Source organism: Lissotriton vulgaris, chromosome 2_1 (genome assembly GCF_964263255.1).
Source record: "Lissotriton vulgaris chromosome 2_1, aLisVul1.2, whole genome shotgun sequence".
Lineage (NCBI taxonomy): Eukaryota > Metazoa > Chordata > Amphibia > Caudata > Salamandridae > Lissotriton > Lissotriton vulgaris.
The window spans coordinates 1,549,113,823-1,549,129,626 of record NC_141687.1 but is presented as its reverse complement, the minus strand read 5'-3'; the positions used below and the strand labels follow the sequence as shown (position 1 = coordinate 1,549,129,626).

At 50.0% G+C, this 15,804-nt stretch overlaps 1 protein-coding gene across 1 annotated transcript in view; it reads right to left on the bottom strand.

Annotated features, from left to right (window-relative positions):
- LOC147732882 (protein mono-ADP-ribosyltransferase PARP14-like) overlaps positions 1-15,804 on the bottom strand; it is a 1,251,483-nt gene that overhangs the window by 1,027,588 nt on the left and 208,091 nt on the right. The window contains exon 6 of the mRNA XM_086957427.1: positions 9,676-9,912. Coding sequence (XP_086813553.1) covers positions 9,676-9,912 — 237 coding nt within the window. The remainder of the gene's footprint in view (positions 1-9,675; positions 9,913-15,804) is intronic.

Here is a 15,804-nt window from a genome sequence, read left to right as displayed (position 1 = left end):
TGGGTTTAATCCATCACCGTTCTTTAGCCCACTCTGCCACCCCAGTTCAGACATGGCTATATGCAAATCAGTCTGACCCTGTGCCTCATGGGAACAGTCCAGCCCGAACTGCCAAGCCATGTCTTCCCTGGACCGGAAACAAGCTTCCGAGGACCGGTTTCTGGCATTCCAGCCGTCTTCAGCCCGGCTTGCTTGAATCCAGTGGCAAAGTGAGCAAGGGACTCACGTCTGAGCATACCCTGCCACACTTATGGCGGCCAAAAGCGGTACAAAAGGGGGTGGTGATGGACAGAGCATCTGAATCAATCAAACACTCGCACCCAGTCAAAAGATCTGGGTTTAATCCATCACCGTTCTTTAGCCCACTCTGCCACCCCAGTTCAGACATGGCAATATGCAAATCAGTCTGACCCTGTGCCTCATGGGAAGAGTCCAGCCCGAACTGCCAAGCCACGTCTTCCCTGGACCGGAAACAAGCTTCCGAGGACCGGTTTCTGGCATTCCAGCCGTCTTAAGCCCGGCTTGCTTGAATCCAGTGGCAAAGTGAGCAAGGGACTCACGTCTGAGCATACCCTGCCACACTTATGGCGGCCAAAAGCGGTACAAAAGGGGGTGGTGATGGACGGAGCATCTGAATCAATCAAACACTCACACCCAGGGTTTATCCCAGAGCAGGGGTGTAGTGATAATACAAAGCGGCTGTGCCACCTGTTGGATAAGGTGCGGCATGTTCAAACACCGGCCTTACTGCTCTCAATTGACGCTGAAAAGGCCTTTGATCATGTTCATCGGCCTTTTCTACAGTGTCCTACACAGAGTAGGCATTGGCGCCCGTTTTTGTAAATGGATCCGATCATGCTACCACGCCCCTCAGGCCAGTGTTCAGGTAAATCGTGTGAAATCCTCCACATCCTCTATCACAAGCAGAACACGACAGGGTTGCCCCCATCTCCCCTACTTTTTGTGCTCTATATGGAGCCCCTAGCGGAGAGCATATGGAACTCCAATATAGCAGGCATACAGATGTCCGGGAGAGAACATAAAATTATGCTATATGAAGACATTTTGACCCTCACGGACCCTGAACACACCTTGACAGCCATGGTGACTGAACTAACTGAGTTTAGTGCTGCCTCCGGGTTCAAAACCAATTTACAAAAATCCCTGGGCCTTGCTATAGCCATCCTAATGATGGAGACAGCGCGTTTGGCAACTTTCATGCCCTCCCAGTGTGCAGAGAATGGGAGCCCATACCTTGGGCTCCTGAGCCATCCTATACTTTTGGCCAGGGTGACTCAGAACTACGGCCTTCTCCTCCTCAACACACAATCTACTCTCGCCACCTGGAAGGCCCACAACCTGTCCTGGATTGGATGCATAGCAGCCATTAAAATGACATTACTACCTAAAATTATTTATGTCATGCAGACTCTACCAATTTAACCCCCCCCCCTCTTTCCCCCGAAGAAGTCTTTCCTAGTGCGCATGGTCATCAACCTCATGGTTAGATTGTCTTCACGCAAGAGGGTGAGAATGGAGTACATAAGTGTATATAGAGATGTCCATGCGTATAATTGTATAATGAATAACTGCAACAACTACAGGTACCCGGGGATGCGGTTGGGCACATATGAATCTACAGCTCTATATGCTAAGAACAGATGCTTACGGGGTAAGTAACTATCCGTTCGAGGCATGTGTGCTGTAGATACACATGCTTTGCATAGACTACAAAGCTGTATACTCACAAAGCGGTGGCTAACCTGTAGATGTTGCAGTTGTTTGGAACAGTGTTTTACGTACTGCTTGGCCTACATGCCTGCTCACATACTTACACATCAACACAATAGTGTTTGGTCAATGCGTGTGTTGTAGACCATGTAGCTGCCTTACATATGTCAGCTAGAGCAATGTTGCCTAAAAAGGCTACTGAAGCCCCTATTTTGTGAATGGAATGCACTCTAGGGGGTATGGTTAAAGTTCTTTTAGCTTTAATATAGCATGTTTGAATGTATTTAACAATACATCTGGCAATACCAGATTTTGAGATAGGATTGAATTTTTGTGAGGTGGAGCAAATGCAACAGTTATTTTGTTTTGCAAAAGTCTTTTGTCCTATCTATGTAGTAAAGAAAAGCCCTTTTAACGCCAAGCGTGTGAAAAGCGCATTCTGCTATAGAATCAGGTTGAGGAAACAAAACTGGCATCTCAACTGTTTATATGAGAAGCAGAAACTACTTTGGGAAGGAATTTAGGGTTGGTGCGGCGAACTATCCTGTCTTAGTGTAGCTGAAAAAAAGGGTTCTTCTAAGGTTAATGACTGTAGCTCACCAACTCTCCTCAGTGATGTGATGGCAATGAGGAAAACAACCTTCCAAGAGAGAAATTGTAAAGGGTACTTGTGCAATGGGTAAAAAGGTGGCCCCATGAGTCTTGTGAGAACTATGTTGAGATTCCATACTGGGGCAGGAGGAATCCTTGGTAGTATTACCCTTTTTAATCCATCCATGAAAGCTTTGATTACTGGAACTCTGAATAGTCAGAGATGTTGCCTATTCTGTAAATACGGAGCTACAGCTGCCAGATGCAAATGAATAGATGAATAAGCCAGTCCAGTTTGTTGTAAATGTAAGAGGTAACAGAAAATCTTTTGTATAGAAGCATCTGAAGGATTAATTTTGTTGTTATTGTAGTATAGAACACATCTTTTCCATTTTGCTGCATAGCAAGCTCTGGTGGTAGGCCTTCTTGCTTCCTTCAGAATATTCATACAGTCTGGTGGTAAGTTTAAATAATCAAACTCTATAACTTCAGGAGCCAGATGGCTAGATTTAGTTATTTAGTATCTGGAGGTCTGATTTCTCCACGGTTCTGTGTGAGTAGACTGGAGGTGGGCTGCAGCTTTTGATATGGAACTATTGATAGCTCCGACAGGGTAGACGAGCCCATGTGGGAGCTACTAGGATTAGCATGAGGGATGTTTGCCTGAGTTTCCAAACCACACACGGAATGAGCAGGAAAGACAGAAAAGCGTAAGCAAATATACCTGACCAGTTTATCAATAGGGCATTGCCCTTTTCAGGCGGGTTTGGGAACCTGGAGCTGGGCATTTTGCATTTTCGGCTGTGGCAAACAGGTCTATCTGTGGAAAACCCCACTGTTGGAAGAAGGGAAGGAGAATTTGGCGATTAAGTTCCGACTCAGGAATTAGCGGTGTCCTTCTGTTGAGAGGGTCGGCAATTTGATGGTTTACTCCTGGGAGATGTTCTGCCAGAAGATAGATCTTGTGATTGATTGACCAATTCCAAATGTCTTGCGCCAGTGTCGACAGTTGGAGAGAGTGTGTCCCATCCTGTTTCTGTACATAATACATCGCTGTCATGTTGTCTGTTCGGAGTAGGACAGTTTTGGCTATGAGGTGAGTTTGAAAAGTTTTGAGTGCTAGATAGTTGATGTGGAGTATTTTGTGCTTGTTGCTCCACAGGCACTGTATTGTGTAACCTTTGAGAAGAGCCCCCCAACCTGTTAGAGATGCGTCTGAAGTGAGCGCGATCTGTGGAATAGGGTCGAGGAAAGGCTGTCCTTTTGATAAGTTTTGTAGGTTCCACCACTGCAGAGAGCGATGGGTACAGCCGTCTACCAACACTAGAGCAGTTAATTGACCCGGCGACTGATTCCACTGAGGTGCCAAGCACTGTTGTGAGGGACGCATGTAAAGTCTTGCATGGGGTACAATTGCAATACAAGATGCCATCATTCTCAGTAGTTGCATGAACACTTAGAAGTATAGCCTGAATATTGCGTATTCTGGTTACATTGGGAGAGGCTAGAGCTGTGTCTAGACTGGCTCCTAGATACGATTGCATCTGTGACGGATGCAGGTGAGATTTGTGGGCATTTATGGTGAACTCCAGTTGATGAAGTAGGTCTACTGTGATCGGTGTGTGTTGTAGACAGTTCTGGTATGTGCTGGCTTTGATAAGCCAGTCGTCTAGGTAGGAGAAGATGTGAATCTGCTGTCTTCTGATATAATCGGCGACTACTGCCAGGCATTTGGTAAAAACTCTGGTTGCTTTCGTCACTCCGAAGGGAAGCACCTTGAACTGGTAATGCTTGCCAGCTATCACATATCTGAGGTATTTGCAATGAACGGGAACATGAAAATATGCGTCTTTTAAAACTAGAGTAGATATAAAATCTGCTCTTTGCAAAAGCGGGAGTACCTGTTTAAGCCTCACCATGTGAAAATGTTTTGAGAGTATATAATGGTTTAACTCTCTGAGATCCAGAATAGGCCTTAGGGAGCCTACGCAGTTGCCAATGGCCTATCCACCCTTTCAGATCCATCGGCGACACCCGCCCAGCTGCAGGAGTTCCTGTCAGCCATGGCACGTGTCTTTGGACCATCCAGCCCCGCTGGTGCACCTTCGGGCCCCGCGTGCCCGATGGGGGTCCTCGTCCTTCAACGTCGCCGGCTCTGATGTCGTTTACAACTCCGGCGTCGACACCGAGGGACCCCCGTGGATCCAGGCCTGGATCCCAGTCCATGCCGGTTGGCCCTGTGCGACCTCCGCCGGCTTCGACGTTGGCGGCGCCGCCGGCCGCAGACCTGGCCGACGCCGTTCCCGGCAGAAGGGTGTCGACCGATTCAGACGCTGTTAGGGAATTTCTTTCCCTTTGTCCACCCACCACCGTATGTTCTACTTGTTCAACAGGCTATGGAGGGCGGGGAGGACTGGGAGGGGTCTGAGGAACCTCTTGCAGCCCTTGCAGGGGATCAGAGGTACCAAATAGGTATACCACTGGGCAGGACCTTTGGAGTACGTTTGACTACAAAGCCACCCTATCGCGACCCCGTGATACGCAAATTTCCATCTAATTGGGTGGAAGTGTTCGTTACAGAAGAAGGGAGATAAGTATTCTCCTCATTGTGATTGTTTTTACTGCCACTTTTGTCATGGAGGTTGCAGCTTTCTGCACCTTCAAAACCTATACATAGGTCAGCATAGTTTGTTTTGATTCCTACCAGGGAGTTTGAGTTTGAGTTTAAAAATACTTTTAAAGCGCACGTATACCGGCGGTTTCTTGGCGCTGAAGCTAGTGGGGACTGAGGGTTAAAGGCGGGGAGAGAGGAGCGGGCATTTATTCAAAGGTTTTTGTGAATAGGTAGGTTTTGAGACTTTTGCGGAATTGGGGGTAGAGGGTGATGGCCCGGAGATGAAGGGGGAGGGCACTCCATTGTGCCCTGACGAAAGCCCAGGACCATTTTTGGCCACCCAACCTTTGGGCTGAAACATGTTGGGTGTTTTATAGGGTCTTAGGTCCATAACCTCCAAAAAACACCCACTTTTTATTATCGTTTTAACATCCACTACATCACCAATAATAAAGAGATACATGGGGTTGTAGTAGGATTTTTATCTTTAAGTCCCCCTGGTCTACATCTCCTAAGAGCTCCCTGAAATACAGTTGAACCCACCCAGACCTTTAGCAGTCTGGATGAACCCGATGATGAAGCATGACACCAATAGGGTGTGTGATGGTTAAATAACAAAAGCATTTTTTTCCTTTCTGCAGTTGCGGTACATTCCACCATCAGGAGTTAAGGAAGCATTAGGAGCCACTTTGGGACTGAATACACTTTTGCAAGTGAGACAGCCATATACCATATAGAGGGACACCGCGCAATTACAGGATGACCATCTCGAAATTGGCTGCAACGAATCCTATCATGTTTGGTATAAAACAAGTTGGAATCATACCTCCCATACAGTATACGGTGTGGGAGGTATGATTCCAAGCACTGGAAAGGACCTCTGTTAGGCTCTCAGTGTTCTTGGTTCCAGTTTTCTAGACTCGGACAGCCCAACATGGCTGCTGCCGACCAGAGACATGATTCTGCCCTCCTGCGGCTGAGCCAAGCTTGAGCAGGGGAAGGCAGAACAATAGGCATCCTGTCACAGGGAGGTGTGACCACCTCACCTGGGAGGATCCCCAGAATCGTCCCAACCCTTTTCTTAGGGTACTTAAGGGGTTACCTGGGTGTAGGTCCCTGGATTCGTCGTAGGACACGATTCAATTCAGACACCACTTCAACTTCTACCGTCTGGGCACTCTGGACTTTGTTTGGGCTCGATTTAGTCTCTCTTCCAGTCTGCTGCATAGTCTGTGCCTGTGTATATTACAGGAACCTCCCAAGGCCTGTGGGCATCCAAGACACCCGAAGGAATCTCCCTTGGAGTGAAGGAGTAACTTCCTGCATCAGCAGGAACTGCCACAAAGCTGACCAGTCTGCTGTTCCTGAGCTCCCACGTACTCCGAGAGGCTCAGCAACACGGGTGGTGGTCCTTCTCATATCTTGAAGTCTGCCCTGCTTTCTCACCAGGTTTAAGGCCAGTTTCCCTCGTAGGAGCTGCAGCTAACGAATCCCTGTGCACCGCATTGACTTGCCGTTCCAAAGGCTTGTTGGCTTCCTTCCACCAAGATCTTCGGGCTCCAAGTAGCCCCAAACTCAAACATCTCCAGTGACCGAAATCCTAATCCACACTGCATCGTTTGCACCATGGTCTGCATCTTTTGGTGAGCTGCTCGAGGTCCTCTTGCGACTCCAGTGCCTCCGAACTGTGGGTCCTGTTGAGTGTCATCTTTGATTCTTTTGGGCTCCCCTGATTGCTTGGGGTCTGCCCTGACTCCCCTGCTTGTGGTGAGTCCCCTGGACCTTGCTGGTCCCGACATTACACCTTCTTCACTCTCCACGTTGTTTGCAGTTGCAAATGCTTGTTGGTCCTCCCGACAGACACCAACCCCTCAACTCTCGACATCCGACGTAGGACAGCCAGTGCACGGCTCCTGGTCTTCCACAGCGCTGCCTGGCCCTCGCAGCTGTAGTGTCAAGGTCACCGTCAACTCTCGACAGAGGTGTGTATTCGTCTTCCAGGTCTCCGGTCACTCCTGAGTGACAGACTCTGCCCACTCTGCTTGCAGGTACTCCTCACCTAGAATCCACCTTCGGATTCCACCGGACACTTTCTCCTTCTCCAGCAGCAGCATTTTTCTGGAGTCCTCCATTTGCTTCGACGTCAGGGGGGAAGGGGAGGGGTGTGGTGTGTGTGTGTTGTTTGATGTACTCATATAGTGCAATCAGGTTTGAGGCTTTGATCGCTTTGTGGTCCCCATGAGTAAAGTGTGCCTGTGTTCCCGTGTGAAGCACCCACCTTCCACAGACCATGTTGTGACCTCATTTGTCTCTGCCCATGCACTCTGTGTGTTCTAACACCTGTTGATATAGTTCCTGCAAGCCATAAATACTAACATAGATCTTGTAACCCATGTAAATCTTAATCCACATTACTCTTTGTAACATTTATAACTAGGTCACCCCCCCTCCCCAAATGGTTTGGAAATATGGATGATGTGTACTATTTATCCTCCAATCAACATTCACTATTTCCTGCCTTATTAGCGGTATCACACCCCTCCATTTCCACAACCTGTCTACAGCTTCTAATAAGACTCCCAATTTAAATTAAAAAGTAAACAAAGACTAGGTGACTTCCCTAATTGCCCACTGCGGGCATCTTTGGCACTACCCACCACACCCACTTATGCAGACCTATCAAGTCTCTGCAGACAAACTATATGCTGGGCTAGGGAATCGAAAGGGCCAACATGGTGTTACATATCCCTTTCAGAAGATCCCCAGAATCCCCAACCTTGTTAAACTATACCACTGCAAATTCTAACCTGAAGTATATATAGTGTTTTGCTCACAATGCATAGGTAACTACGCTCTCTACATTCTCCACATTAGTCTTAGTAAAAGCAATATCATGCGTATAAACAATTCAAACTGGTCAAAAGTTCTGTTATTAAACCACTATCTGTCTGAACATCATTATCCTGCAGCCCAGGATCATCTTTGCTTTCTCTGAGACGTGCACTCTATAACCCATGAGAGTGCCATTCTCTTGGGCCAATGGTTGTGAGGGTTTTCAATTCACACCTTGTGATTGCACCGTTCAACGGGACTCCCTTCTCCTAGTCATTTCGTGTCTAGAGAACTTTGTCCTAAACTTCCCAGTTCGCAACCTACAAGCCCCCAAATTATTCCATCATTCATGCCACTCCCAGACTTCAGCCGACTCTGTGAAGAAGTGAGACTTTCAGTGCAAGTCACAAATATAACACAAAACAAGACTTCAGTCCATCAAGTCAGCACATCAGCATAAAGAACACAATTGACATTCAATCAATTCCCACTTCCAGGCTGCGATAGGCTCACCATCTGCCCCAAATCATCTTGTTTTTCCGAGGGCTCCAGAATCAGGACAACAGCAAACATAAAACAGGACAAACTCAATTACAGGGGTCTAGAACTTAACCTGTATTTTTAGAGCACAATATTATCTCCAAAGAAGTCTCTCAGCACCACTGTCAGACAACATGCATTTGTTTCCCAAATCAATGGTACTCATTTTTTTGACCTAGGTTTAATGAAAGGCGGGGTGAACCCACCAGGTTTTGAGCCTGTGACCCTGGGGTGTAGCTGGAATGGATGCAGCACGCCATCAAACCCGAAGAAGGCAAATAAGGGAAGATACAGCAACGCAGGTACAGAGAAGGTAGAAGGTCAGGACAGTGCAAGCTCAACACAGCAAAGAATCTCTGCAGCTTCAGGACCATTGTATTTTAATTAGAAATGTTTTATAATGTGCCAAGCTCAGCAGAAAGGACCTTCTGGCTTCCATTGATCAGAACTCATCACTGTATAATGAGCTGGGGCTTGCAAAAGTCAGCTCAGCAGTAAGGGGCAATCTGCCCTCCACAAGGAACAGCTCAGATTCCCTTCATCTGATCAGTCACAGAAGCAAAGATTCTCCAGTAATCCAAAACGTATCTCAAGCCTTATTGGCAGGAGGCCATCTGCAAAGGTTTTGCTCCCAGTAAAAGTATACTCTAAATTGGTGTGCAGTTGTGTTCAAATAAAACATCAGTTACTAGCTCAAGTGTGACAGTACTTATCCCACTTTGAAAGCACAGGCAAAAAAAGAAGCCTGGGTCAACCAAAGTCTGGCTGTGTTTAAAACTTTCTCTAGTCCTGATGAAGTGCATCTAATGATTTTGACCTGCTTTTGCAGGTTTTTAGGCAGGTAGAAATCCCAGGTCAGTCCTATTTTAACTCAAAGATCAAAATGCATACTGAACTCAAACTAGTTAAGCCGAAATTTCACACTGATTGATACCAGCCAGAAACACAGGAGGAAGCCATGCCAGACAGGCCAGAGAACGGAAGGAGTTTTGTCAGCACAGTGAAATCCTATTCCTGACAATGGAAATGATGATTAGTCCCTCCACTCACCCACTAGCTGTCAATCTTGTGATTTCTTGCACATGGTGTCCCAATGAACACCCTATCTTTATGAAGAATATTAAAGGACTTCAATGAAGTGTGTTTTTAGAATTCTACCGCCTTGCACACTCTGATACTAGCATAAGAACTTTACATCTGAAGCATATCATAGCAGATTCTCGCTGCATAATATAGATCAGTTGTGTAGCAATGCATCTCAATCCTAGAGGTTGCATATTTAATCCAGAGGAATAAAATGATGATTTTGTAATAATTTCACTAAGCCATACACGAGTGCACTAAAACCATATAGAGACTGGTCTTACCTTTTTGATCAAAAAACGTAACTATCGCTGAATCTTCCTCAGGTAAAGATTGCACATCTGCCACCCTTCCACCACCATGCTTCGAACTTTCAAAGTAGATACTGAGGAACTCTGTGCACACATCAGGTGGTAGATCTTCGACCTTGATGCTCTTTGTACATTCAAGGAGTCGTGAAGTGATGCTGTGACTCTTCACCCTGGCACTATGGGTGCACGTCTGCATAAAGCCCATCGCACCTATCGCAGTAAACAGAATGGCGGTCATTGTTATAATACTGTTTTTCCCCTTTTCAATGTCCAACAAAGCATCAAGTAGGCAGTTATCAGTAGCCTTTGTTATGAAGTTACTATTATCATCTACATACATCTCACTTTCTTAACCCAGTTTAGATTTACAAATACAATGACTGCATAACACTCTCCCAAAAAAGAAACACCCCTTCATATGAAAGAGGATTAACTAATCCCCTACCATAGCTGGTAAATCCACAGAAGACACCTATAAGTTCTATGACATGCTATAGGTTAAAAGACTTACACAGGCGTTCGTGCAGGCATAGAAAAAACACTTAATTCATGTGTTTTACATTCTTAGAATACGGGATTCATTGCCTTAATCCATTTTTCAGCATCTCCATGTAATAACCCAACCGTATAACCTGGGATCTACTACAAAATTAGGCCATTTGATTTTAGTTTCAATTACTAACTCACTTCTACTTATTTAATTAGCATCTGGAATTCTGGAGATGGGAAGAGCAAAAAACTGCTTTGACAAACCACACCATAATTCATTTATTCAACTGTTTGTACACCAAAGACACTCTGTACAAATGAGTAGGTACTTTGCATTCTACCAATCTACTGAAAATTTCTGTTTGAGCCTGTCAGCCTAAATGGTGTGAAGAAGAAAAAAGAATAAAAACACAGGTTGCTCACCATTCAGGAACTTGGCCACCAAAACTTATAACATGTTTGAATCTGGGCAACTACTGATCAAATCAGATCCCTTAAGTGTTATGAGGTCTTTCCGTTTCGTGGAGGCGTGGCTTGCAGCGCGATGGAGGAAGACGTACACGGGTAGAGGTCCTGCTTAAGCTCCCCTCTCCCGGGCCGCTTCTCCGGCATAATTCTCCTTTCTCGGCCGCAAACTGCTGGCGGACCTGTACCAGACCCCCGCCCACCCACTGACCGGCTGCGGGACGGATCGGGTGCCGGGGCCCGCATCGGGACACACTGAGCAGCGGTAGCCGGCGCGGTCGCGGCGCCCCCTGGGGTCCTTGATTACGCAAGGCCGGGGCTCGGACGCTGGAGCTAGGCCTGACCTCGCGGCCTGTGTACGGCCTGACCGGACCTTGCGGGATCTATGAGCGGCGGCTGTGTGATCACCTGCACCGCTGACTGGGCCCTGCCACGCCGCTGAGCCCTCCCCGCCTGCGCCCCCGCTAACAACTGAGGTGGGAGGCCGGACGAGGCTGGGAACCCGAACGGGGCCGCCGCCTGGGGAGCTGAGCGCGGAGGCGCCGCAACAGGCGGGGAACGACGCGGCTGAGTCGGCGGCCCCCTGGAGGCGGTACCTGACTGCACTGGGGCACTACCTAGACACCGCCAGTGAGTGACTGCGAAGAGGCGCGACCCACACACGGGCGGCGCCCCCCCCCCCATACGGACACTCTCGCCTGGGGATAGTTGATTGGGACACTAGGCCTGGAAACATGGCCCACTTACATCCTGGCGGGCCCCATGCGGCTTGGGGGCTGAGGCTGTGAGATACACACCCCCCCGCCCCTCCACCTCTACTGAACCACACCTGCTGCAGCGTCTCCCTCCTGAGGCACGGTGAAGGTGCTGGGCCTTGGCTGCGACCACCACGCGGCAGCATCAGAGACGACCAGTGTGCCCCTGCATCGGAGGGCCGCCCGAACCACGGAATTTCTGAGAGACGGTGCCACGTGCCCCTCTCTCCACCACCTGGGCCGACACAGAGACAAGCCAAGACATGCGGTACTAGGCGCAGTGACCTGGGACACGAGAAGGGCCGAGATCATACAGGGGTTTCCTGCCCACATTCCGCCATCACAGGATAGCGTTGCGGGGAACTGACGCCCTTGCTGCCCCCACGCTTGCGAAGACATTGCGCCGAGGAGCGCCCAGAGGAACAGACGTAACAACGGACTGGTGGGAACATCAAGAAGTGACACGTGGACCCCCCCCCCAAGGGGTGGGCACTAATCTGCGACCTGGAACCTTAACGCTTGCAGCAGCCCTGCGAGTTGCCGCAACGAAACGACTGCCACACGCTGTAACACCTGCCTAACACTGCTCGTGTCGGGGGTGCCCCTCCTCGACTGCTTTGCCTGGCTGTGCGCCCTGTTGCAATCATCTGCTGTTGGACCTGCTGCCTGGACCTCCTTGCAGCCACTCCAGGACACCCTCACCACCTGCCCCGCTCACCGGACCGTCTACGAGTGCCTGCTGATGTTTGGGAAGACTACGCAGTCGCGACACTACACAAGCTAAGTAGTGCCATTGCAGCTGTCCCCCCTCTCAGTCGGGACTGTATAGGAGACCGCTGACTTCCAGGTAAATTACACACTTACCAATTGAAGCGAGGCTTGGGGCAATCCCACTGGCGTGCAAGTCGAGCGCAATTGCCACACCTGGCCCATGTCTGGAGGAGTGAAGACACGGACCGGAACCGGAGGCACGATACCGAAGGGGAAGCTTTCCAAAACGACGTCCAAGATGGATGCGGAACTGGTGACCTCCAAGCTCGATCATGTGCTAGCCGTCATGGAACGGCTAGAGGAATCAATGCAACAGACTCGCACCTCCCTTGAGACAAAGATAGACAGCGTGGCGATCGACCTGACACATCTCAAAGCCGATCACAAGAAACTTCAAGGTTGCACTACAACATTGGAGGGGGAGGTGGCGGCGCTGAAACCCACAGTGACCCAAGCGGACAAACACATCCGAGATCTGCTTAACAGAGTGGAATTTTTAGAAGAACGCGCGGAGGATGCGGAAGGAAGGGCACGGAGAAACAACATTCGACTCGTGGGCATCCCGGAGAAATGGGAAGGGATGGACCCTACTAGGCGAGTAGAAGAGTGGCTACGCGAACTGCTGCCTGAAGACACACTGTCGCCTCACTTTGTGGTGGAACGTGCTCACCGAGTGCCCACAAGGCCCCTTCCCCCTGGCTCTAACCCCAGACCTCTCATCTTCCGTGTCCTGAACTACAGAGACCGCGACACAATCCTGCGAGAAGCCAGGAAGCTTGGTGAGATCCAAATAGACAACGCCACAGTGATGTTTTTCCCGGACTACACTGTGCAGGTACAGAGACAACAACATTCCTTCCTGGCAGTGAAGAGAAGGATGCGGCAGGCGGACCTTAAATACTCATTGCTCTTCCCCACAAAACTGAGGGTGGTGGCACAGGACAAAACACATTTTTTCACCAGCCCTGAGGAGGTAGAGGCCTGGCTAGATAGAGGAGTGTCTGAGACACCTAGAAAGGCACACGGAACCACTACGACCTCGCGCACACTCGGGCCGAGACGACGCCGCAGGCGCAGAACACCTACGCCCACCCGCGCCCAGGAAACACCACACCGCTCTCCACCCACGGATCTGATCCTACAGGAACAACAGGATGCGCTCCGCAGGGTTACAGAGATCAGCAACTTTCCGGCCCCATCCTCCGCCCGAATGCCAGCCCGACCACTCTCCCGGCTGACGATGAGGCAATCTACGGCCTGCCGGATTCCCAGCGCTCTGCAGACCTCCCTGATGTCACACCGCAAACAGTGGACCTTCTCGGCTGAGGGGGCCCTGAAAGACTTTCTCCCCCGTGGTGCGGGGCTGGTATGCCTACGCAACTGTCACCCTGACTTGCCCTAAGGTGAGCGAACTGCAGAACTAATTGGTGCAGGGATCTCCCTGCCCTGGGGAGTCGAGACCTATCAGGACGCAGTGAGTAACATTTTCTTATACACACACGAATCTATCTGCCACACTGATGGATTCGTTGCCTAGACTGTAACCATAGACCTACCAGCAGCCTCTGTACTGGACTTTCCAGAGACGGGGACCCTGTGGGAGCCCTTCTCCCCATTCTTTGGCACCGAAGGGCCTTACCTGAAACGCACAGGGCGGGTGGACTGGCGGGCCTGCCGGACACACACGGCCGCTCCTTGCCGGCCCGGGAGAGGTGATACCTCTCTCATGTAAATGTAAATGTAAATGTATTTGAGCTTATATAGCGCACAGCTACCCACAAAGGGTTTCCCGGCGCTTGCTTAGGGAACCCGTCCTGGTATTCCCCTGTGAGATAACCCCCGGCAGGGTATCCACAAGGTGAAAGCCAGGCATCCCGCCGCGAGGGGCCGTTGTGGAGATTAAGCAAGCTATTGCCCAGAGTCGCAGAGTGTGAACCCGTGAGTCGAGAAGGCACCGGAGCGAGAATTATCGAGTCCGTGGAATTTTTGAGCCCAAGACCCGCCGAGGCGGGGAATTGAACCCTGGTCCAGGGCCGATCTCAGCTTCCGGGTCTGCCGCCTCTAACCCCTGAGCCACACTTCTCTAACACACAGACTCTTGTTGCATAAGCCACTTATCTCCCCCTAGAACTGTATAGTTTACTATAGCTCACTTGAGTGTTTGGACGGCGACATGTTGTGCAGCCGACCTTTTGGCATTGTTTACCATGTTACCCTTCTTTGGCTTTTTAGGTTCCCTTTCTTTCCTACCCTTTTATTTCAAGGGGAATTATCGCATAATGTGTTAGCAGCTACGAATAACCTGAGGGCAGGGATGGGATTGAGGAACTGGCGGGGAACCAGGTCTGGGGGACCGGCCCTGGCGGGCATGAGCGGGACAATCATGGGCAAAGATTATGGCTGAAATTCGGATATGTACCTGGAATGTTAGGGGCATGCATACACCGACTAGGCGGTACCAGATATACTCATATTTAAAACGCCATAAGATTAATGTAGCGCTGCTTCAAGAGACACATCTGAACAGAACAGAGGCGCGAGCGCTGCATCGCAGATGGCGCGGGCAGCTTTATGCCACAGTTAATTCTTCATATGCGCGTGGCGCACTAATATGGGTCCGCCCTGGGACCCCTTGGAAAGCCACAGATACACATGTAGACCCCCAGGGCAGATGTGGCAGCGCAGGGTAGATTGGATGGGCAGCAGGTGGTATTGGCCTCCCTTTACTCACCAAACACTGACCAGGGCGGCTTCCTGGCGCGCCTCTCGGCGACAATGGCGACCTGGCACGCAGTCCCGTGGGTACTGGGGGGTGACTACAATTGTGTATTGGACACGTCACTAGACCGCTCTTTCCCACCCCCACCGGGTGCACCAACACACGGAGCCATGAAGGCACTGCTTGGATGGGCCGCACAATGGGATCTTCATGACGCGTGGCGATCACACAACCCTGCAACACAAGTGTATTCCTATTACTCGGGCGCACATAACCTACACGTACGCTTGGACAGATTTATGGTGTCCGCCAAGCTTCTCCCAATTGTTATGAACGCACGATACATGGGGCGCACACACTCAGACCACAACCCGCACTTCCTAACTATAGCCTGGGAACGCCCACACCCGCCCATCCCCACATGGCGACTTCAACCGGCGCTGCTGCTAGACGCGACTTTTCGCGACTCCTTTCTCGCACAAACTGCCCAATACTTTGAGGAGAACTCTGGCACGGCATCCTCTCCCCAGGTTGAGTGGGATGCCTTTAAAGTTGTGATACGGGGCCATTGCTTAGGGACACAGGGCCACATGAGGCGTCAACTGGAGGGCGACCTAACGCGACTGGAGACTGACCTACTTAATCGGGAACGGGAAGCGGTTGATGGCACTGATGACCCACTAACGGAGGCACGCGCGGAACATGCGCACCTCCTAGAGCGGCTGCGCAACCTCAACTACGCTGTGCACTCGGCACAAACGCATCACCTAAGCGATAGGCCCGGCAAATTATTGGCTTGGTTGATTTCACAGGAAGACCGAGCGGCTCCGGTGGCGGCGTTGCATGTTGACGGGAAGGGACTAATATACTCTCAACGCCACATCCATGAGGCGTTCTCATCCC